The sequence below is a fragment of the Gallus gallus genome, chromosome 18 (genome assembly GCF_016699485.2).
Source record: "Gallus gallus isolate bGalGal1 chromosome 18, bGalGal1.mat.broiler.GRCg7b, whole genome shotgun sequence".
Lineage (NCBI taxonomy): Eukaryota > Metazoa > Chordata > Aves > Galliformes > Phasianidae > Gallus > Gallus gallus.
In genome coordinates this window covers 4,378,558-4,391,789 of record NC_052549.1, presented here as the reverse complement: position 1 = coordinate 4,391,789, position 13,232 = coordinate 4,378,558, and the positions used below count along the sequence as shown (strand labels likewise).

At 50.0% G+C, this 13,232-nt stretch overlaps 1 protein-coding gene across 5 annotated transcripts in view; it reads right to left on the bottom strand.

Moving 5' to 3' along the window:
- Positions 1 to 13,232, bottom strand: part of SEPTIN9 (septin 9) — a 95,159-nt gene that overhangs the window by 67,387 nt on the left and 14,540 nt on the right. For 3 of the 5 annotated variants that reach the window (XM_015295143.4, XM_040649485.2, XM_046902015.1), the window contains exon 2: positions 183 to 9,475. The exons of 1 other annotated variant lie outside the window; for it this stretch is intronic. In XM_015295143.4, coding sequence (XP_015150629.2) covers positions 183 to 226 — 44 coding nt within the window. In that variant the 5' untranslated portion in view covers positions 227 to 9,475. The remainder of the gene's footprint in view (positions 1 to 182; positions 9,476 to 13,232) is intronic. One more of the 5 variants, XM_015295144.4, reaches the window with a different exon arrangement.

Here is a 13,232-nt window from a genome sequence, read left to right as displayed (position 1 = left end):
AAAAAAAAAAAAAAAAAAAAAAAAAGAAAGGCAAAAAGGAAATGTTGCAAAAAATTAAATAAATAATGGAACGTGCTGAAAAGGCGCCGGAGCGGGGCTGCTGCTCCTCCTAAAGTGCAGAAGCTGCTGGAAAGGTAGGAGGGCAGAGGCAGAAGAGAACGTATTAAAGATCGATAGCCTACCTGAAATCCGGTCCCTCTCCATTACTACGGGATATATTTAGCATCCGCGTGTCACGGCCGTCCCTTTTTTCGGTGGCGTCCCCTTCTTTCACCCACTCTCCCTCCCTCCTTGCCTTGCCTCCTCCTCCTCCAAAAAAAGCTCTTTGTCTGGTCTAATTTCTTCAATCTGTTGCAATCATGAATGCATCCAAATTACCACATTTCCATGTGCTGATCATATGTTTGTGCTCCAAACTGAAGTAGCTTTGTCTCTTTGAAATGAAAAGAAAGAGGAAGGGAGGAAGAGAAAGGAGGAAGAAGGAGGAAAAAGGGGGTGCATGACCCCAAAATCCTGGAACTCCCCGAAATACTCCGCCAGGCACAGGAAGAATGGAAATCCCAAGTCCTCTGTGAAACAGTCTTAAAGCCACAGCTCGTGAGTGTCCGGGGGAGCACTCTGATCACCGCAGCTCTCTGTTAATATCCACCAGGAGATGCTTAGGGAACTTGGCTCCTCGCAATAACAGCGCCAACAACTCATCCAGCGTCTCCAACCTCTCCCCGCTTCCCCAGCCTGATTTTGCTGCTATTTCCTCTATCCCCTCCTCCTTCCTTGGCGAGAGCGTTTGCGAAGAGCAAAGCTCCTGCGCGTTCCCTCCACCCAGCCAGGTCTGAAGTTTCGATTCATGCATAAACTATTCGGCTGATGAAGGCTGACTTCACTCCCGGCGCAGCACCGCGGGCTGCTGCTCTCTGCACATGTTGACCCTCCCCTGCAGCCGCCGGAGAGCTTCACGCCTGCTCCTGGCGAGGATTCCCTGCTCTGCCTTGGCAGTCCCCTCTGCACAGCTTCGACGGAGGGATGCGATGGGCCGGCCTTGCGGAAACTTCCACTTGGCCATCGGCCAGGGCAGGCAGCAGGACTGTGGCTGCAACATGGGGCTGCCCTGTTCTCCCTGTCTCCAGCCTTTGGGAACGCGGCGGGGATACCCTCCCCCCCACTAACCTTGGGGGTCACCACTGCCCCTCCATGCCCCCAGAATGCAGGGACGCAGCAGATGTCCCCCTAAGCGCAACACAGAACTGCTGTAGCAGATGGGGAGCACTGAGCGGTGGAGCTGACTGCCCACAGCCACCTCCCCGTGCCACCCACCGCAAGTGCCTATTGACATCCTGCAGCCTGAGTCACTCAGCCAGATGCAAGGGCACAGCCTCTGTCCCCAGGGCCAGCAGACAAGCCAGCTGCAGCCCTCAGTCCCTTGTTAGGACATTGGAGCTCAAAGCCTGCACCTATTCTGCACTGCTTTCCAGCGGCAACGTGAGAAATCCCAGCAATCATGCGTGTTTCCCCATGGAGCAGCTGATGGAGCATCATTGTCAACAGAGGGAGGAACAAAGCACATGCTGCATGGCATCTGGCAAGCAGCACAGTCAAACCAGCAGCAACCCTACAGATAGAAAAAGCTGAAGTGGAGGCAGCTCCGGGATGCTCCATGCCTTAGGAAAGTTCTAATCCCCAGCGGTCAGAGCTTGAGTTATTTGCTAGGCAGGGAGGCTTAGATTCCTTCCCAAATTCCTGCTCTTTCCCCATTAATGCTTTGCATGTTCCTGCTACCAGTGCCTAAGGCACTAAAGAGGGGACAATGAGCAAAACTTTCCCATGCACAGCCCAAAACCACGCTTCCTGCCCAAGACTGCGAAGGTGCCCAACACAAAGCAGGAGCCCAGGGGAGCCGCTGACCCGGTGCAGCACAAAACCCAGACCTCTGCAATCACCACTATCCACAGCCCTCATGGCTGTGTGCCTTATGCCATAAGCAGGCTGATGCTGCTGAGGAAGGGAAAAACTCAGGAAGTACCAAGAAAGGAAGAAGGTGAATGGAAAGGAAGAAGGGATGGGCAGCACACATGCCTCAGCCTGGGGATTTTAACCCATCAAGAACCAGGTGATCAGGAGCGGCAGAGTGAAGGGATCGTTCCTGCAGATTGGCACGAGACACCCAGTGAAGTGAATACCAATGATGATTAATGAACCTCAACTTTAATCTCATAAAACCTCAGGGTGGATGCTCTCTTCCAGACTCAAGTCCTCAAGTGAATTTTGCAGATTCCCTTTAAAGGTGCAGCCATGCTGCTCCACAGCGTGCAGCTTGGATCTAGTAGGAGCTGCAGGCTCTGGCACCAGCCAGGCAGCAATGTGTAACCCAGCCCTCCTGCTGAGTGAGCTGGGAAGGCCTAGTGCTGCAAGTCGGTGCAGGGAGCAGAGCCTCAAAGTGCACTGACAGTGGTGCCAGAGAGCTGCAGGGCCTGGAGGGGCAGGGAAACGTGGTGCGAGAGGCTCCTCACCACTTAGATTCCATTCAGCGATGAGGAAACACAGGTCTGAGCTCAAACAGTGCACACATCTTGCCCCATCCCATGCATATTAGGGAGGAGTGTATCTTTAAGAAGAGCCTCTGCTCTGGCTTCTCCTCTGTGTTGGCTCTCAACCTCTCTGCCTGAAAGCTTCAAACTGCCGGAAATCCCGAGCATATCCTCCCTGGGCTCTCTGCTTGTGCTTTAACACTCATGTGCTGAAGTATTAATAGCAGCTGGCAGTGCAGAGTGAAAGGCGAGGCGAGGCAGGAGGACTGCTCGCTCCCTCCTGATGCACGTTAACTCTTCCAGGATCCTCAACAGATGCCGACCTGCCTGGACTGCTTGTTGCCATTGGTCCAGCCCCAGAAAGCACCCATGCTTCATAACCATAGAATGGTTGGAGTTGGAAGGGATCCTTAAAGGCCATCTGGTTTCTCCCCCTGCACTGAGTAGGGACACCCACAGCTCCAGCAGTGCTCAGTGCCCCATCCAGCCTGAGCTCAGCTGTCTGCAGGGATGGGGCATCACCGCCTCTCTGGGCAACCTGTGCCACTGCCTCACTGCCTGTGGTGTAAAAACTTCTTCTGTACATCGAGTCTAAATCTGCCCTCTTTCAGTTTGCAGTCATTTCCCCTTGTCCTATCACGCAGATTCTACTAAAGTCTATCCCCTTCTCCCTTACAGCTCCCCTTGAGATACTGAAGACCGCTCTCAGCTCTCCCTTCTCCAGGCTGCACAGCCCTCAGCCTGTCCTCATAGGGCTGTTCCATCCCTGGGAGCATTTCTGGAGCCCTCCATGATGCACTCTAACAGTCTCTTCTGTGCTGAGGACTCCACATCTGGATGCAGTGCTCCAGGTGAGGTCTCACAGCACAGAGCAGAGGTGCAGATCTCCTCCCTGACCTGCTGAGCACACTGCTTTGGGTGCAGCCCAGGGTACGGTTGGCTCTCTGTGCTCCATACTTTCATCTCCAAGCTTGTATGGATAGCGGAGGTTGCTGCAACCCAGAGAAGGGCTGTGACTCCTGTCCTGCAAACGGGATAAATATAGCAAGGAGCAAATTGGTGCTCTCTGCCCAAGGCACAATTAGGGGTTTTGGGAAATGCCAGACACCACCGGATGTGTGGCTGAGGAGGCTCACAGCACGCCTGTGGTGTGCAGGCAGGGCTGGGGAATTCGCCTCTGCCCACGTGATGAGGGACACCACGATGGAGGGGAAGAGGGAAAGTGGAGCAGCCACGAGCTCTGCCAACATGCCCAGGGGCAATTTGCAAATTGACGTTTCAACAACAAAAAAGATAAGGAAGAAAAACACCATGAGGAGACGCACATATCCGATGGAGAGGAATGTGACCACACACAGCAACGTAGGTAGCCAGCACTGCAGGAGTTAGCACACCCCAACCACGCCAAGGCACACCAGTCCTCCTTCAGTTCCAGTAAATAAGGAATCACTATGCCTTAACTCTCAGCTTGCACACAACAGCCTGCACTCCCACTTGCATCCTAACTAATGCACATCTCCACTTGAAGCACGTGGCATCCCCACAGGACCACCCCAGGCAGCTCCACGTGTCTGCATTATGCAAGCACAGGACGTGTGTCTGTGCAGCAATCCAAGCACCTGAGCCCAGAGCAGCTTTCCCACTTTACCTTCTTGCTGCCTAGGGTTTGGCTTTCCTGCAAAGACAAATTCATGGAGCTGCACTGCTCCAGGAGGGATTCTCCAGGCTGACCTGGCTTCACCCTTTTCTGCTTGCTCAGGATGAGGAGGACGGAGAGGACACATGTCACCAGGCTTGTCAGGAGCCTGAGGAAATGAGCAGTGTGTGTGCATGGGGACACTCACTGGCACAGAGAGCTGCACAGCTGGTGTGCCCAGTGTGGGGCAGGGAACAAAGGGGAACAGAGACTGCCTGAAGAAATGTGTATGACCTCATGTAGGGACACGTCCAACACAACTAGGCTGCAGCCACAAGTCCTGGGTTAACCCTTCTGCAGATGTACCAAGGTGAAAGGCGCAGCCTGTGTTGAAAATATCACAGCACAGAGACGTGTGTTCCCCTAGCTCACAGCAGCACGCTGCTTGGTCACAGCTTGGTCCTCACATGCCAGTGGGAAACCAAGGCAGGATTCAGCAAGGCTGGGATAAGCTGAAGGTCTGGATGAAGCCCAGTGCAGGAGCTCTCAGCTCGACTTGCTCAGGTATCATAAAATCACAGAATAGCTCAGACTGGAAGAGACCTCAAAGACCATCTAGTTCCAACCCCCTGCCATAGGCAGGGCTGCAAGGCACTTGATCAGGCACCAGGTCAGGTTGCCCAGGGCCCCATTCCAACCTGGCCTTGGACACCTCCAGGGATGGGGTACCATGGCTGCACACAGAGGGCTGTGCTGTGCCCATGCCTGAGCTGCAGGAGGGATTTGTCAGTTCTGGCAGTATTTCCCTGGGGAAAAACAACTCAGGAGACCTAATGGTTTTTATAGCACTCTGAATTAGCTTACATAACTGTAATCATGCACGCTTGGCTAGGGAGCCCCTGGCTTTTGGTATTTCTTTTATTGCCACTATTTTGGTTCACCTTCTAAAGCTGCTCTCTTGGACAATGAGCACAGAGAGATTGTCCCCAGGCCAAGGGACTAAACCAAGAGATGGAAACAGTAGAACCTATTGCCATATCTACCTTAAACTCATTACAAGCATTTTAAGATCCTCACTGCAACATCTGACTTCATCAGGGTTCACTAATTTGAGATGCCCAATTAAATCTAGTGCCCACAGCCCCCCACCAGGACACGCAGCTTCTCATTTCAGTGCCCCAGAAGGACTCCCAGTCTCATGGGCAATGCAAACAGTGCTGCTTACAGGATCTCTGCTGCTCTGTCTCCCTCTGTGAAATGGGAATGTCAATTCCTGTCCAAGGGAAACCACCAGACTTAAGCAGGGAAAAGCAAAATGAGAAGAAATAAGAAGTATCTGTGCAACAGCTCTGATAAGGAGTCACACAGAGACACTGCCCCTGGCTGGCTGATAATGAAGGAAGCATGGCTCTTTTCTGGCACTGCTGAAGCATTTTTCACAAGGAGATGAGTGCGTCATCAGCCATGGAGCCCTTCAGCAAGTGCCTGTTTAATTACACAGCCCTGAAGTTAGAGCTGTGCTAGAGCTTGGCACCACTTAAAGGGTGGACAAGGGGCTCAAGATGACCCAAAATCCAAGCAGCCTGATACAGCTATAAGGCCTGGAGGGTGTCCCAACAGAAGTATTTAAACAACATTAAACCAACCGCTTCGATGATGGGTTTCATGACATCAATGAGTGCCCCTTTATAATGTAACCCAGATAGCTGGCCTTGAGATTTATGCCTCTCTAAATTATGCTTCCAAAAAGCCCCGAGACAAGCTGTGGTTGACTCCCAGCCAGCTGCTGACGCTGCAGGACAGGGCTGCACCGCCTGCCCGGGATGGGAGCGCGGCTGCAGCTGCCCTGGCAGCCTGCCCCTGCCCTGCTCCACATAGCCCAGCAGCAAGACAAAGGCTGAAACAGGAAAGCAGAGGCACCTGTCTCCCTCCTCTCCATTTGGTGTTTCTCACGAACAAAGCACCTGACCTGAAATAGCAGCAGTGCAAGAGCAGCAAGATGGTATCCCACTCCCTCCTACATCTACCTGCACAGGAGGGATGTGCTGGTTCAGTTAAACCAATAAATATACCTTTCTTTGGACCCTCCTATATTGCCTCTACAATGGGGAGTTCCTTCCTCATAGCAAAACCCAAATTGCAGCCTGGAAGAAAATCAAAGTCCGCAATGCAGCTGGCAGCCAGGAGGAACCTGATGCTGATACCTTCCACTCCAGCTGCACTGGGGCTGTTCTCTGCTACTTGGGAACACAGCTCTGCTCCGGATGGCAAATGTCAGCAAATATTTCTCTCTTTCAAAGCCATCACGTACAGCTATAGGAAAATGAAGTGGGAGTAACTTCCCTAACACACAGTTCTTATCCTTGCAGAAATATTACCCTAAGCTACCAAAAATCAGATGACGGCAACATTTTAGAGGCCAACACTGCACTCTGACAGAGCCCTTCATAAAGGGCTTCCCAATTCCCTCTCTCTGCCTGTTTCCAATTGCACATGGAACAGAGCCTCCAAACCACTCACAAAACTCAGCCTCATCGGCAGGCTCTCATGTCTCAATTGGGGGGTGACAGTGCCAAACCCGATCACTTTCCCAGCCCAGGTCTGGCTGAAGGCTGCACCCCAGGACAGTGCTGCTCCCCACAGGGAGCTGCAGTCCCACAGCCAGACCACCCCAAAGAAATTATAGTTCCCTGTAATCCCATGGGGACATGGGTTCCTTCAAGAAGCCTGTTTCCTATCCTAAAATAGGTGCTCTCAGACGCTCTGATAGCCACCGGCTCTCCCCACTGACCACCAAGAAGCCCAGATGTGTCCCACCACAATGGCTTACCCAGGACAACATACATGTCCTGCACGAAACAAAGACTGAAGCTCTAAACTCTTAGAATTGCTGCTCCCTGAGCTGCGTGCCAAGCCACACAACTGCCTCCAAAGTTACAAGAAAAACCAAGAGGAATCATGAAATAAGGTTCCCAAAAAGAAGCCAATACCAGATTTGGGGTCCCAATGTCACTGAGTGTCCCAGGGGTATGCATGGTCTGTGGATGACTTTGCAGCTATCTGAATCCCAAGAGCCAGTGGCTATGGAAATGCATGTCATCCCTTTCTTTGTTTAGGGTGGCAAAGAGCCCAAAACAACCCCCTTCTGTGACGCTTCATTTACAGCCACTGCTCAGTCATCCCAGTCCCAATTTATCTTGCATAGGAATAAAAGCTTCTGGGTACAGGGCCAGATGTGCAGAGGGGAAAATTTGGATCTGAAACAAGGGGAAATTGAGTTGCAGTTATATAGAGTCATAAATATTTACTGCAATGTAAAATGGAGCACTGAGTTGCTCATTTGATTTTAACTAAAAAAAAAAAAATATTTAAAAGATCTCTCACCAAAAAAAGTGGAAAAGTATATAATTAGACTCTAAAGGAAACAAGATTGAACAAATGTGCTGTGTCTTCTAATTTAGGTTCTCCACACTCCAGTTACCTTTGGAGCTGTACCAAATCCCCTTTCTGTCCTTGGACATATGTATAGGAAAACATGCGATGTGAGGGCTACAACTGCAGTGTTGTTGTTGCTCACACAGAAGATAAGCATGCAGTTTAGTTCAAAACTTGCAGCTTCTGTACTAGTGGCCACGTTTCAAAGTAGCTTTTATCACTTGCACTGCAGCTCAGCTTCCTGCTCCTGCTGCCATCAGCACCCAGACCAATACTGACTCCGCGCTGATTTATTACACAGTGCATTTTTCCAGCTATCCAATGTCAGTTTGTGGCCATAATCCCGATCAGACCACATTTACATCCACTGATACATCACAGCATCTCAGTGCTCTGCAACTGTGGGGCTCCAGAGCTGCGAGGGCCACATCACAGTGTGCCATGCTCCCTGTCACCATGTCTGTACCATACCTGCAATACCTCTGGGTCTGTCCCTACTTCTGATGAAGGCCAGCCAGATGCTGTCATACCTTCCAAAGCCCTTAAGTGCACCCTAAACCAGATGCCTGTGACTAATCCCCATCCCACATGTGCTCATGCCCCGATACAGCAGAATGTTGAGGTCAGTACTCCAGGAAGGCTTCTGAGGGTGGCTTTCTCCTCCCCCCAGCTCAAAGGAAAAAGCTGACAACAACTGTTTGGATAGATCCATCTGGGAGCTGAGACAGGATATGAGGGCTGAGAAGATGAATTGAAACAGCAAACAAAGCCCACAGGGAGCAACTGTTAGTGACAGAGACAGAGGGAATGGGAGCGGATGGAAGCCCTGACCTCAATGTGGGCAGTGCTGGGCATGGAGCAGGCAAGCAGGGTTCTCTTCAAGCAGAGGTGAGCAGCAGCACCCCAGTGAAAATGATGGGGTGATGCCAGAGGGGAGGTTGTACCTCAGGTTGGATATTAGGAACAATTTCTTCCTGAAACGAGTGGTGAGGCATCAGCACACACTGCCCAGGGGCGTGGTGGAGTCACCGTCCCTAGGGGTGTCCAAGAACCATGGAGACGTGGCACTGAGGGATGTGGTCAGTGGGCATGGTGGGGGTAGGCTGATGGCCACAGTTGGTGAGCTGAAAGGTCTTTTCCAACCTTAATGATTCTAAGAATTCTGTGCAGCCCAACCAGCACGAAAACTGCAGAGCCGATGGACTCAGGTGTTCCCAAGCACTGCGGCTGCTCTGCTACGTTCCCAGAGGCTGCAAACACCTTCCAGAAGGAACCCCTCCCACCTGCTTCCTTCTGAATCAGAAGCAGCTTCAGAAACATTACGCTGCAATTAGGAGTGTAAATTTAGTCATAAGCACGTATAATCCATAAATCTCCACATCCAATAAAAAATAATAGCTAAAGAGAGTAAGAACTAGACGCTAATTACTAAAGCTGTATTTCAACCTCAGGCCATTCCTGCTTTCTGTTACCTGCTGTCAGACCCCTGGAATTGAGATGGGCTTTTCTAATTATTCTCTCTGGATCCATTATTCAGTAAGTAATTAATCTTTTATTTTACACTGCTCTCTCTTTTCACGGTTATTTTATATATACTGCTCTCTTTTATATAAATGCTGCTCTGCTGCTACTGCACAGAGAACTCTGCATTTATCAGCAGCCTTCAGTGAATAGGAGGCAGGAGCTGCATTTTCCAGAAGTTACTCCTTCCATTCTCCCAACCCATTTGTTGTTAACTGGTTGGTTGGTTGCATTTGTTGCTGATTGGTTTTGTATTTTATTGGATGAGGAAGTTTCAGAAAGAAAGAGCCATGCAACTCACTGGGGCTGGTCTGGTCGCTGAGCCTGCGCAGTCTCCCACTGGAGGTCCGGGTGATCCCTACAGCAAGAAGAAGGTTTGCATGAGCCAAGGGACGCATGTGAACATGGCATGTGCCTCAGTTTCTCTTTCTTAAGCACAACAAAAGTGGGCAGGAAAGGAATACATGCACTGAGCCCTCAGTGTGGGATGCTGTGTTCTGGAATGACCCCAAACACTATAATTTCTCCAAGCAGAGATTTCCCTCTGGGGGTTCTGCAGGAGGGGAAGGGGCTCCAGGATCCTTCCATCATCTCAGCACATGGATGTGAGCTGGTAGCCACCAGAATGCAGCAGCCATGGGGGCTCCTAGCTCTGCCCTAACTCTGCCAGGTCACACCAATGTTTTTAATAGGAGTTTCCACTCTGCAAATTGCTAAAAGTCTCCAAAATCTTTTGGGTGATGGTGTTATTTAATTGCGAGTGATAGACTTTAAACAAGTATCTTCTCACCAGTCTGTTGGACAAGAAGGATTGAAATAGCATTAAAATAAGCTGCAAAGCATCCTCCTGTTGCAGCATGTAACATAGCCTCAACCTTACAAACCTTGTCAGCTGCAGGAGTTTGCATCATACACAAAAGAAGGAAAAAAAGTACAAAAGGCAGGAAAACATCCATAGCAGTGAGCCTGGGATGGAGGGAGGGAAGGGAAAAGCACTGCCTGGCAACTCGACATGGAAAAAACGCCTCACGCTCAGAAACTTCTGCTTATGTGTATGCATATGTGTGTGTATTTTCTCTCTGCCTTTCCTCTTTTAATATAAAAAGCCTCTGTGCCTGTGAAGCCATGTGGCTGAACCGCAGGGCTGCTCCTGGGGAGCTGCAGTGGCACAGGGCAGCCCTGGGTGCTGTGCTGCTCTGCACATCGCTCAGCCCACACTGCCCATTACTGACACACAGACAAGGGCTCATGAGCTACAATCAGAATTAAAACTTTTAACCAGCGCCATATTTCTACTTTGCACCACAGTCCCTGATTTTTCCTTAATTATTCCACCTTCAAATGCCTATTGCTGCTCTGGTAAAGAAGGAAAAGGCACAATTCCCGTGCTTAGCAGAGCTCTGAGTGCCCCTTCTCCAGGCATGGAGCACTCAAGTGCTGGCATAGAGAGGCAACACCTCTGCCCTATGCATACACATGCAAGATGCTGCACTGAAATCCAGCCTTAGAAATTGCTTAAAACCCAGAGAAAAACATCCCTGACTGGTGACCCACTGAGGAAGGCAGATATGCAGCCATGCCTAGCTGGTAAAATACATCCTTTCATGTTCAAAGGCTTTATGCAGTCTGCGGCAAAGCAGGATGGAAGCGGAGCGAGGAGCTTACAAGCTTGGACAGGATCTCACATAGGAAATGGGCTTCATTCCCTTCAGCAGTGGAAAAACACACACATGGGTTGGAGCGTCCGAGCGGCACCACTGCAGCACCCATGCACTGAGCAATACCTCTGGGCAAACACTTCTCATAGGCCTGTCAATACGCTGCCAATGCTATCTGCAGTCTGTTAAATACGTAAGCAAAAAGGTGGGCAAGATAAACTAATCTGTATTGGAGGTGGGATTAGAAGGAGGTTTTTCCGACAGCTGTTGCTCCAACCCTTGCATCACACAGTATTAATAATGCATAATAATGCATAATAATACCTTTCCAATGGAAGGGGAGCAAAGCAGCATCCAGCCTATCCAACACCTCAACAACAGATCTGGAAGGAGGAAGTGGCACCATGCAGCCCCAGACCACGATGCCCTGTGGCCCCTCCACCAACAGAGCATCCAGACAGCCCTGGAAAGCCAATAATAAGCAACATGGAATGCTGGCAGGCCAGCAAGACAGAAGAGAAGTTCTGTCAAAAAACAAGAAAGCAATAGCTAAAAATATGCTGCTCTGAGCAGGCTGCCGGGAAGCCAGTGATGTGGGCAGGACTGGAGCATCAGCACACCAACAGCATTCTGGGGTTATCTCTATTTATAGTGTGGGAGCAGCAGGCTGAGCCCCACTTTGGGGATGTGGGGCTATGAGACAAAAATCAATGCTTTCCACCCCAGACATGGTGTCTATGAGCCTTCCCTCTTAACACAGTTCAAGTGCCCTCAGGCCATCCTATAAATTTAACGTAGTGCACTGGACTAAGAGACATAATGAAATGTGCTTTATTTGGTTGAAATTTGGAATGCTTTCCTGCACTCCAGTGGAATGACTTCAAACTGGAAGAGTCCAACAGCTAAAACAGGTCCATCCAAGAACAGTTCATTCAGCCCAGCAGATGTATGACAGCAGCACAGCACTGTTGCTTTCTCAGAGCTCAGCCTCACCTTGGCTCAGAGGCTGAAGCAGGAGGTTTTCACATTTATCATCAAGGACTAATCCCCCCCAGACCTGCAGGTTGGGACCAGCAGGCACACTTGGGGCACAGTAGCACCGTAGGCACACTGGGTTGGATGGGGTGCTCCAACACAACTACTGAAACCAAAACTGCTCCATCAAGGCCATGTCAGTGCAAGCGAGGTCTCAGGCAGGCTCATGTGAAAATCAGAATCATTAAGGTTGGAAAATCATTAAGGTCATCTAGACCAACCATCAACCCATCACCAGCACGCCCCCTAAATCACTCCCACCAGAAAATACAGAGCTAAGTGTTCTACTGCTTTGTGCTTCTTGCAGCTGCTGATTTAATACGCCATGGGTGTAAAGCATTCCAGTATCAGAAGACTGAAGCTGGTGTATCTGGGCATACTGTCCACACTACAGTGCAACCTTCCCAGTTGACTTGTCTGAACCCGAGACCAGCACTTAGAAGACGTCAGCAGTGTTGGAGATGTACATATTGACTGTATTGCTGCTGTACATTCTCCAAAATAAATCAGAGCTTTTTCATGGTAAATCTCAAACTTTCCAACTATTCCAACTAACTTTCCCAATTATTCCCAATGAAATGTACATGTAATAGTAACAAGACAGGCCACCTGAAATTTATTTTCTCCTCACAGTAAGTGATCCATGCCTCTACACTCATACCACATAGAAATCAAAGAACAAGAGACTAATTTCCATCATCAAGAGAAACCATGGGACAAGGACAAACAGTGGAGGATGTAACCCAGGATATAATAAATGAACCCAAACCAAACAAGGGTTGTGTTAGAAAGACATGGGCCAAAACCAGCAGAAGGCATCCCAAAGCAGTCCCAGCTCCCCCAAACAGCCAGCATGACCTTGTTCTGTTCACTTGCTGGTGGGTCTGAGCTCACATCACATGGGTTCCTTCTTCACCCAGAATAAAGGCAGCAGAGTGCCAGGTTTACTCTCAGGACCATCTGTTTTGGACCATACAGAGTGTGAACTCCCTCTCATTTTACCTATATCTCAGGTACTATTCCAATAGCAAGAGAACTGTCTTCACTGGCAGCTGTATCCCTTCCTGTCCCACAAAAACAAGACCTATAAGCTCTTTAGATATAACAGCTGGAGAAGACTTCATCAACAAAGAGGATGGGAGCTGTTAACAGAGACAGTTATGCACACCACAGCCTCAGCAGCTCCTCCAGTGTCAGAGCCGGAGACCAAACTGCAAACTGATAGTGCCGACGTTGGACATCACAGCCCTGTGTTGGACATCACAGCTCAATGTGAAACATCACGGCCTAGTGCTGGACATCACAGTCCAATGCTAGACATTACAGCCCAATGTCAGCATTGCAATCAGTGCATGCAGCCTGGAGTCGCTGGATCAGCAGGTGGTAGAGAGGCTGCAGAGGAGCTGGGGACCATGAGGGAAG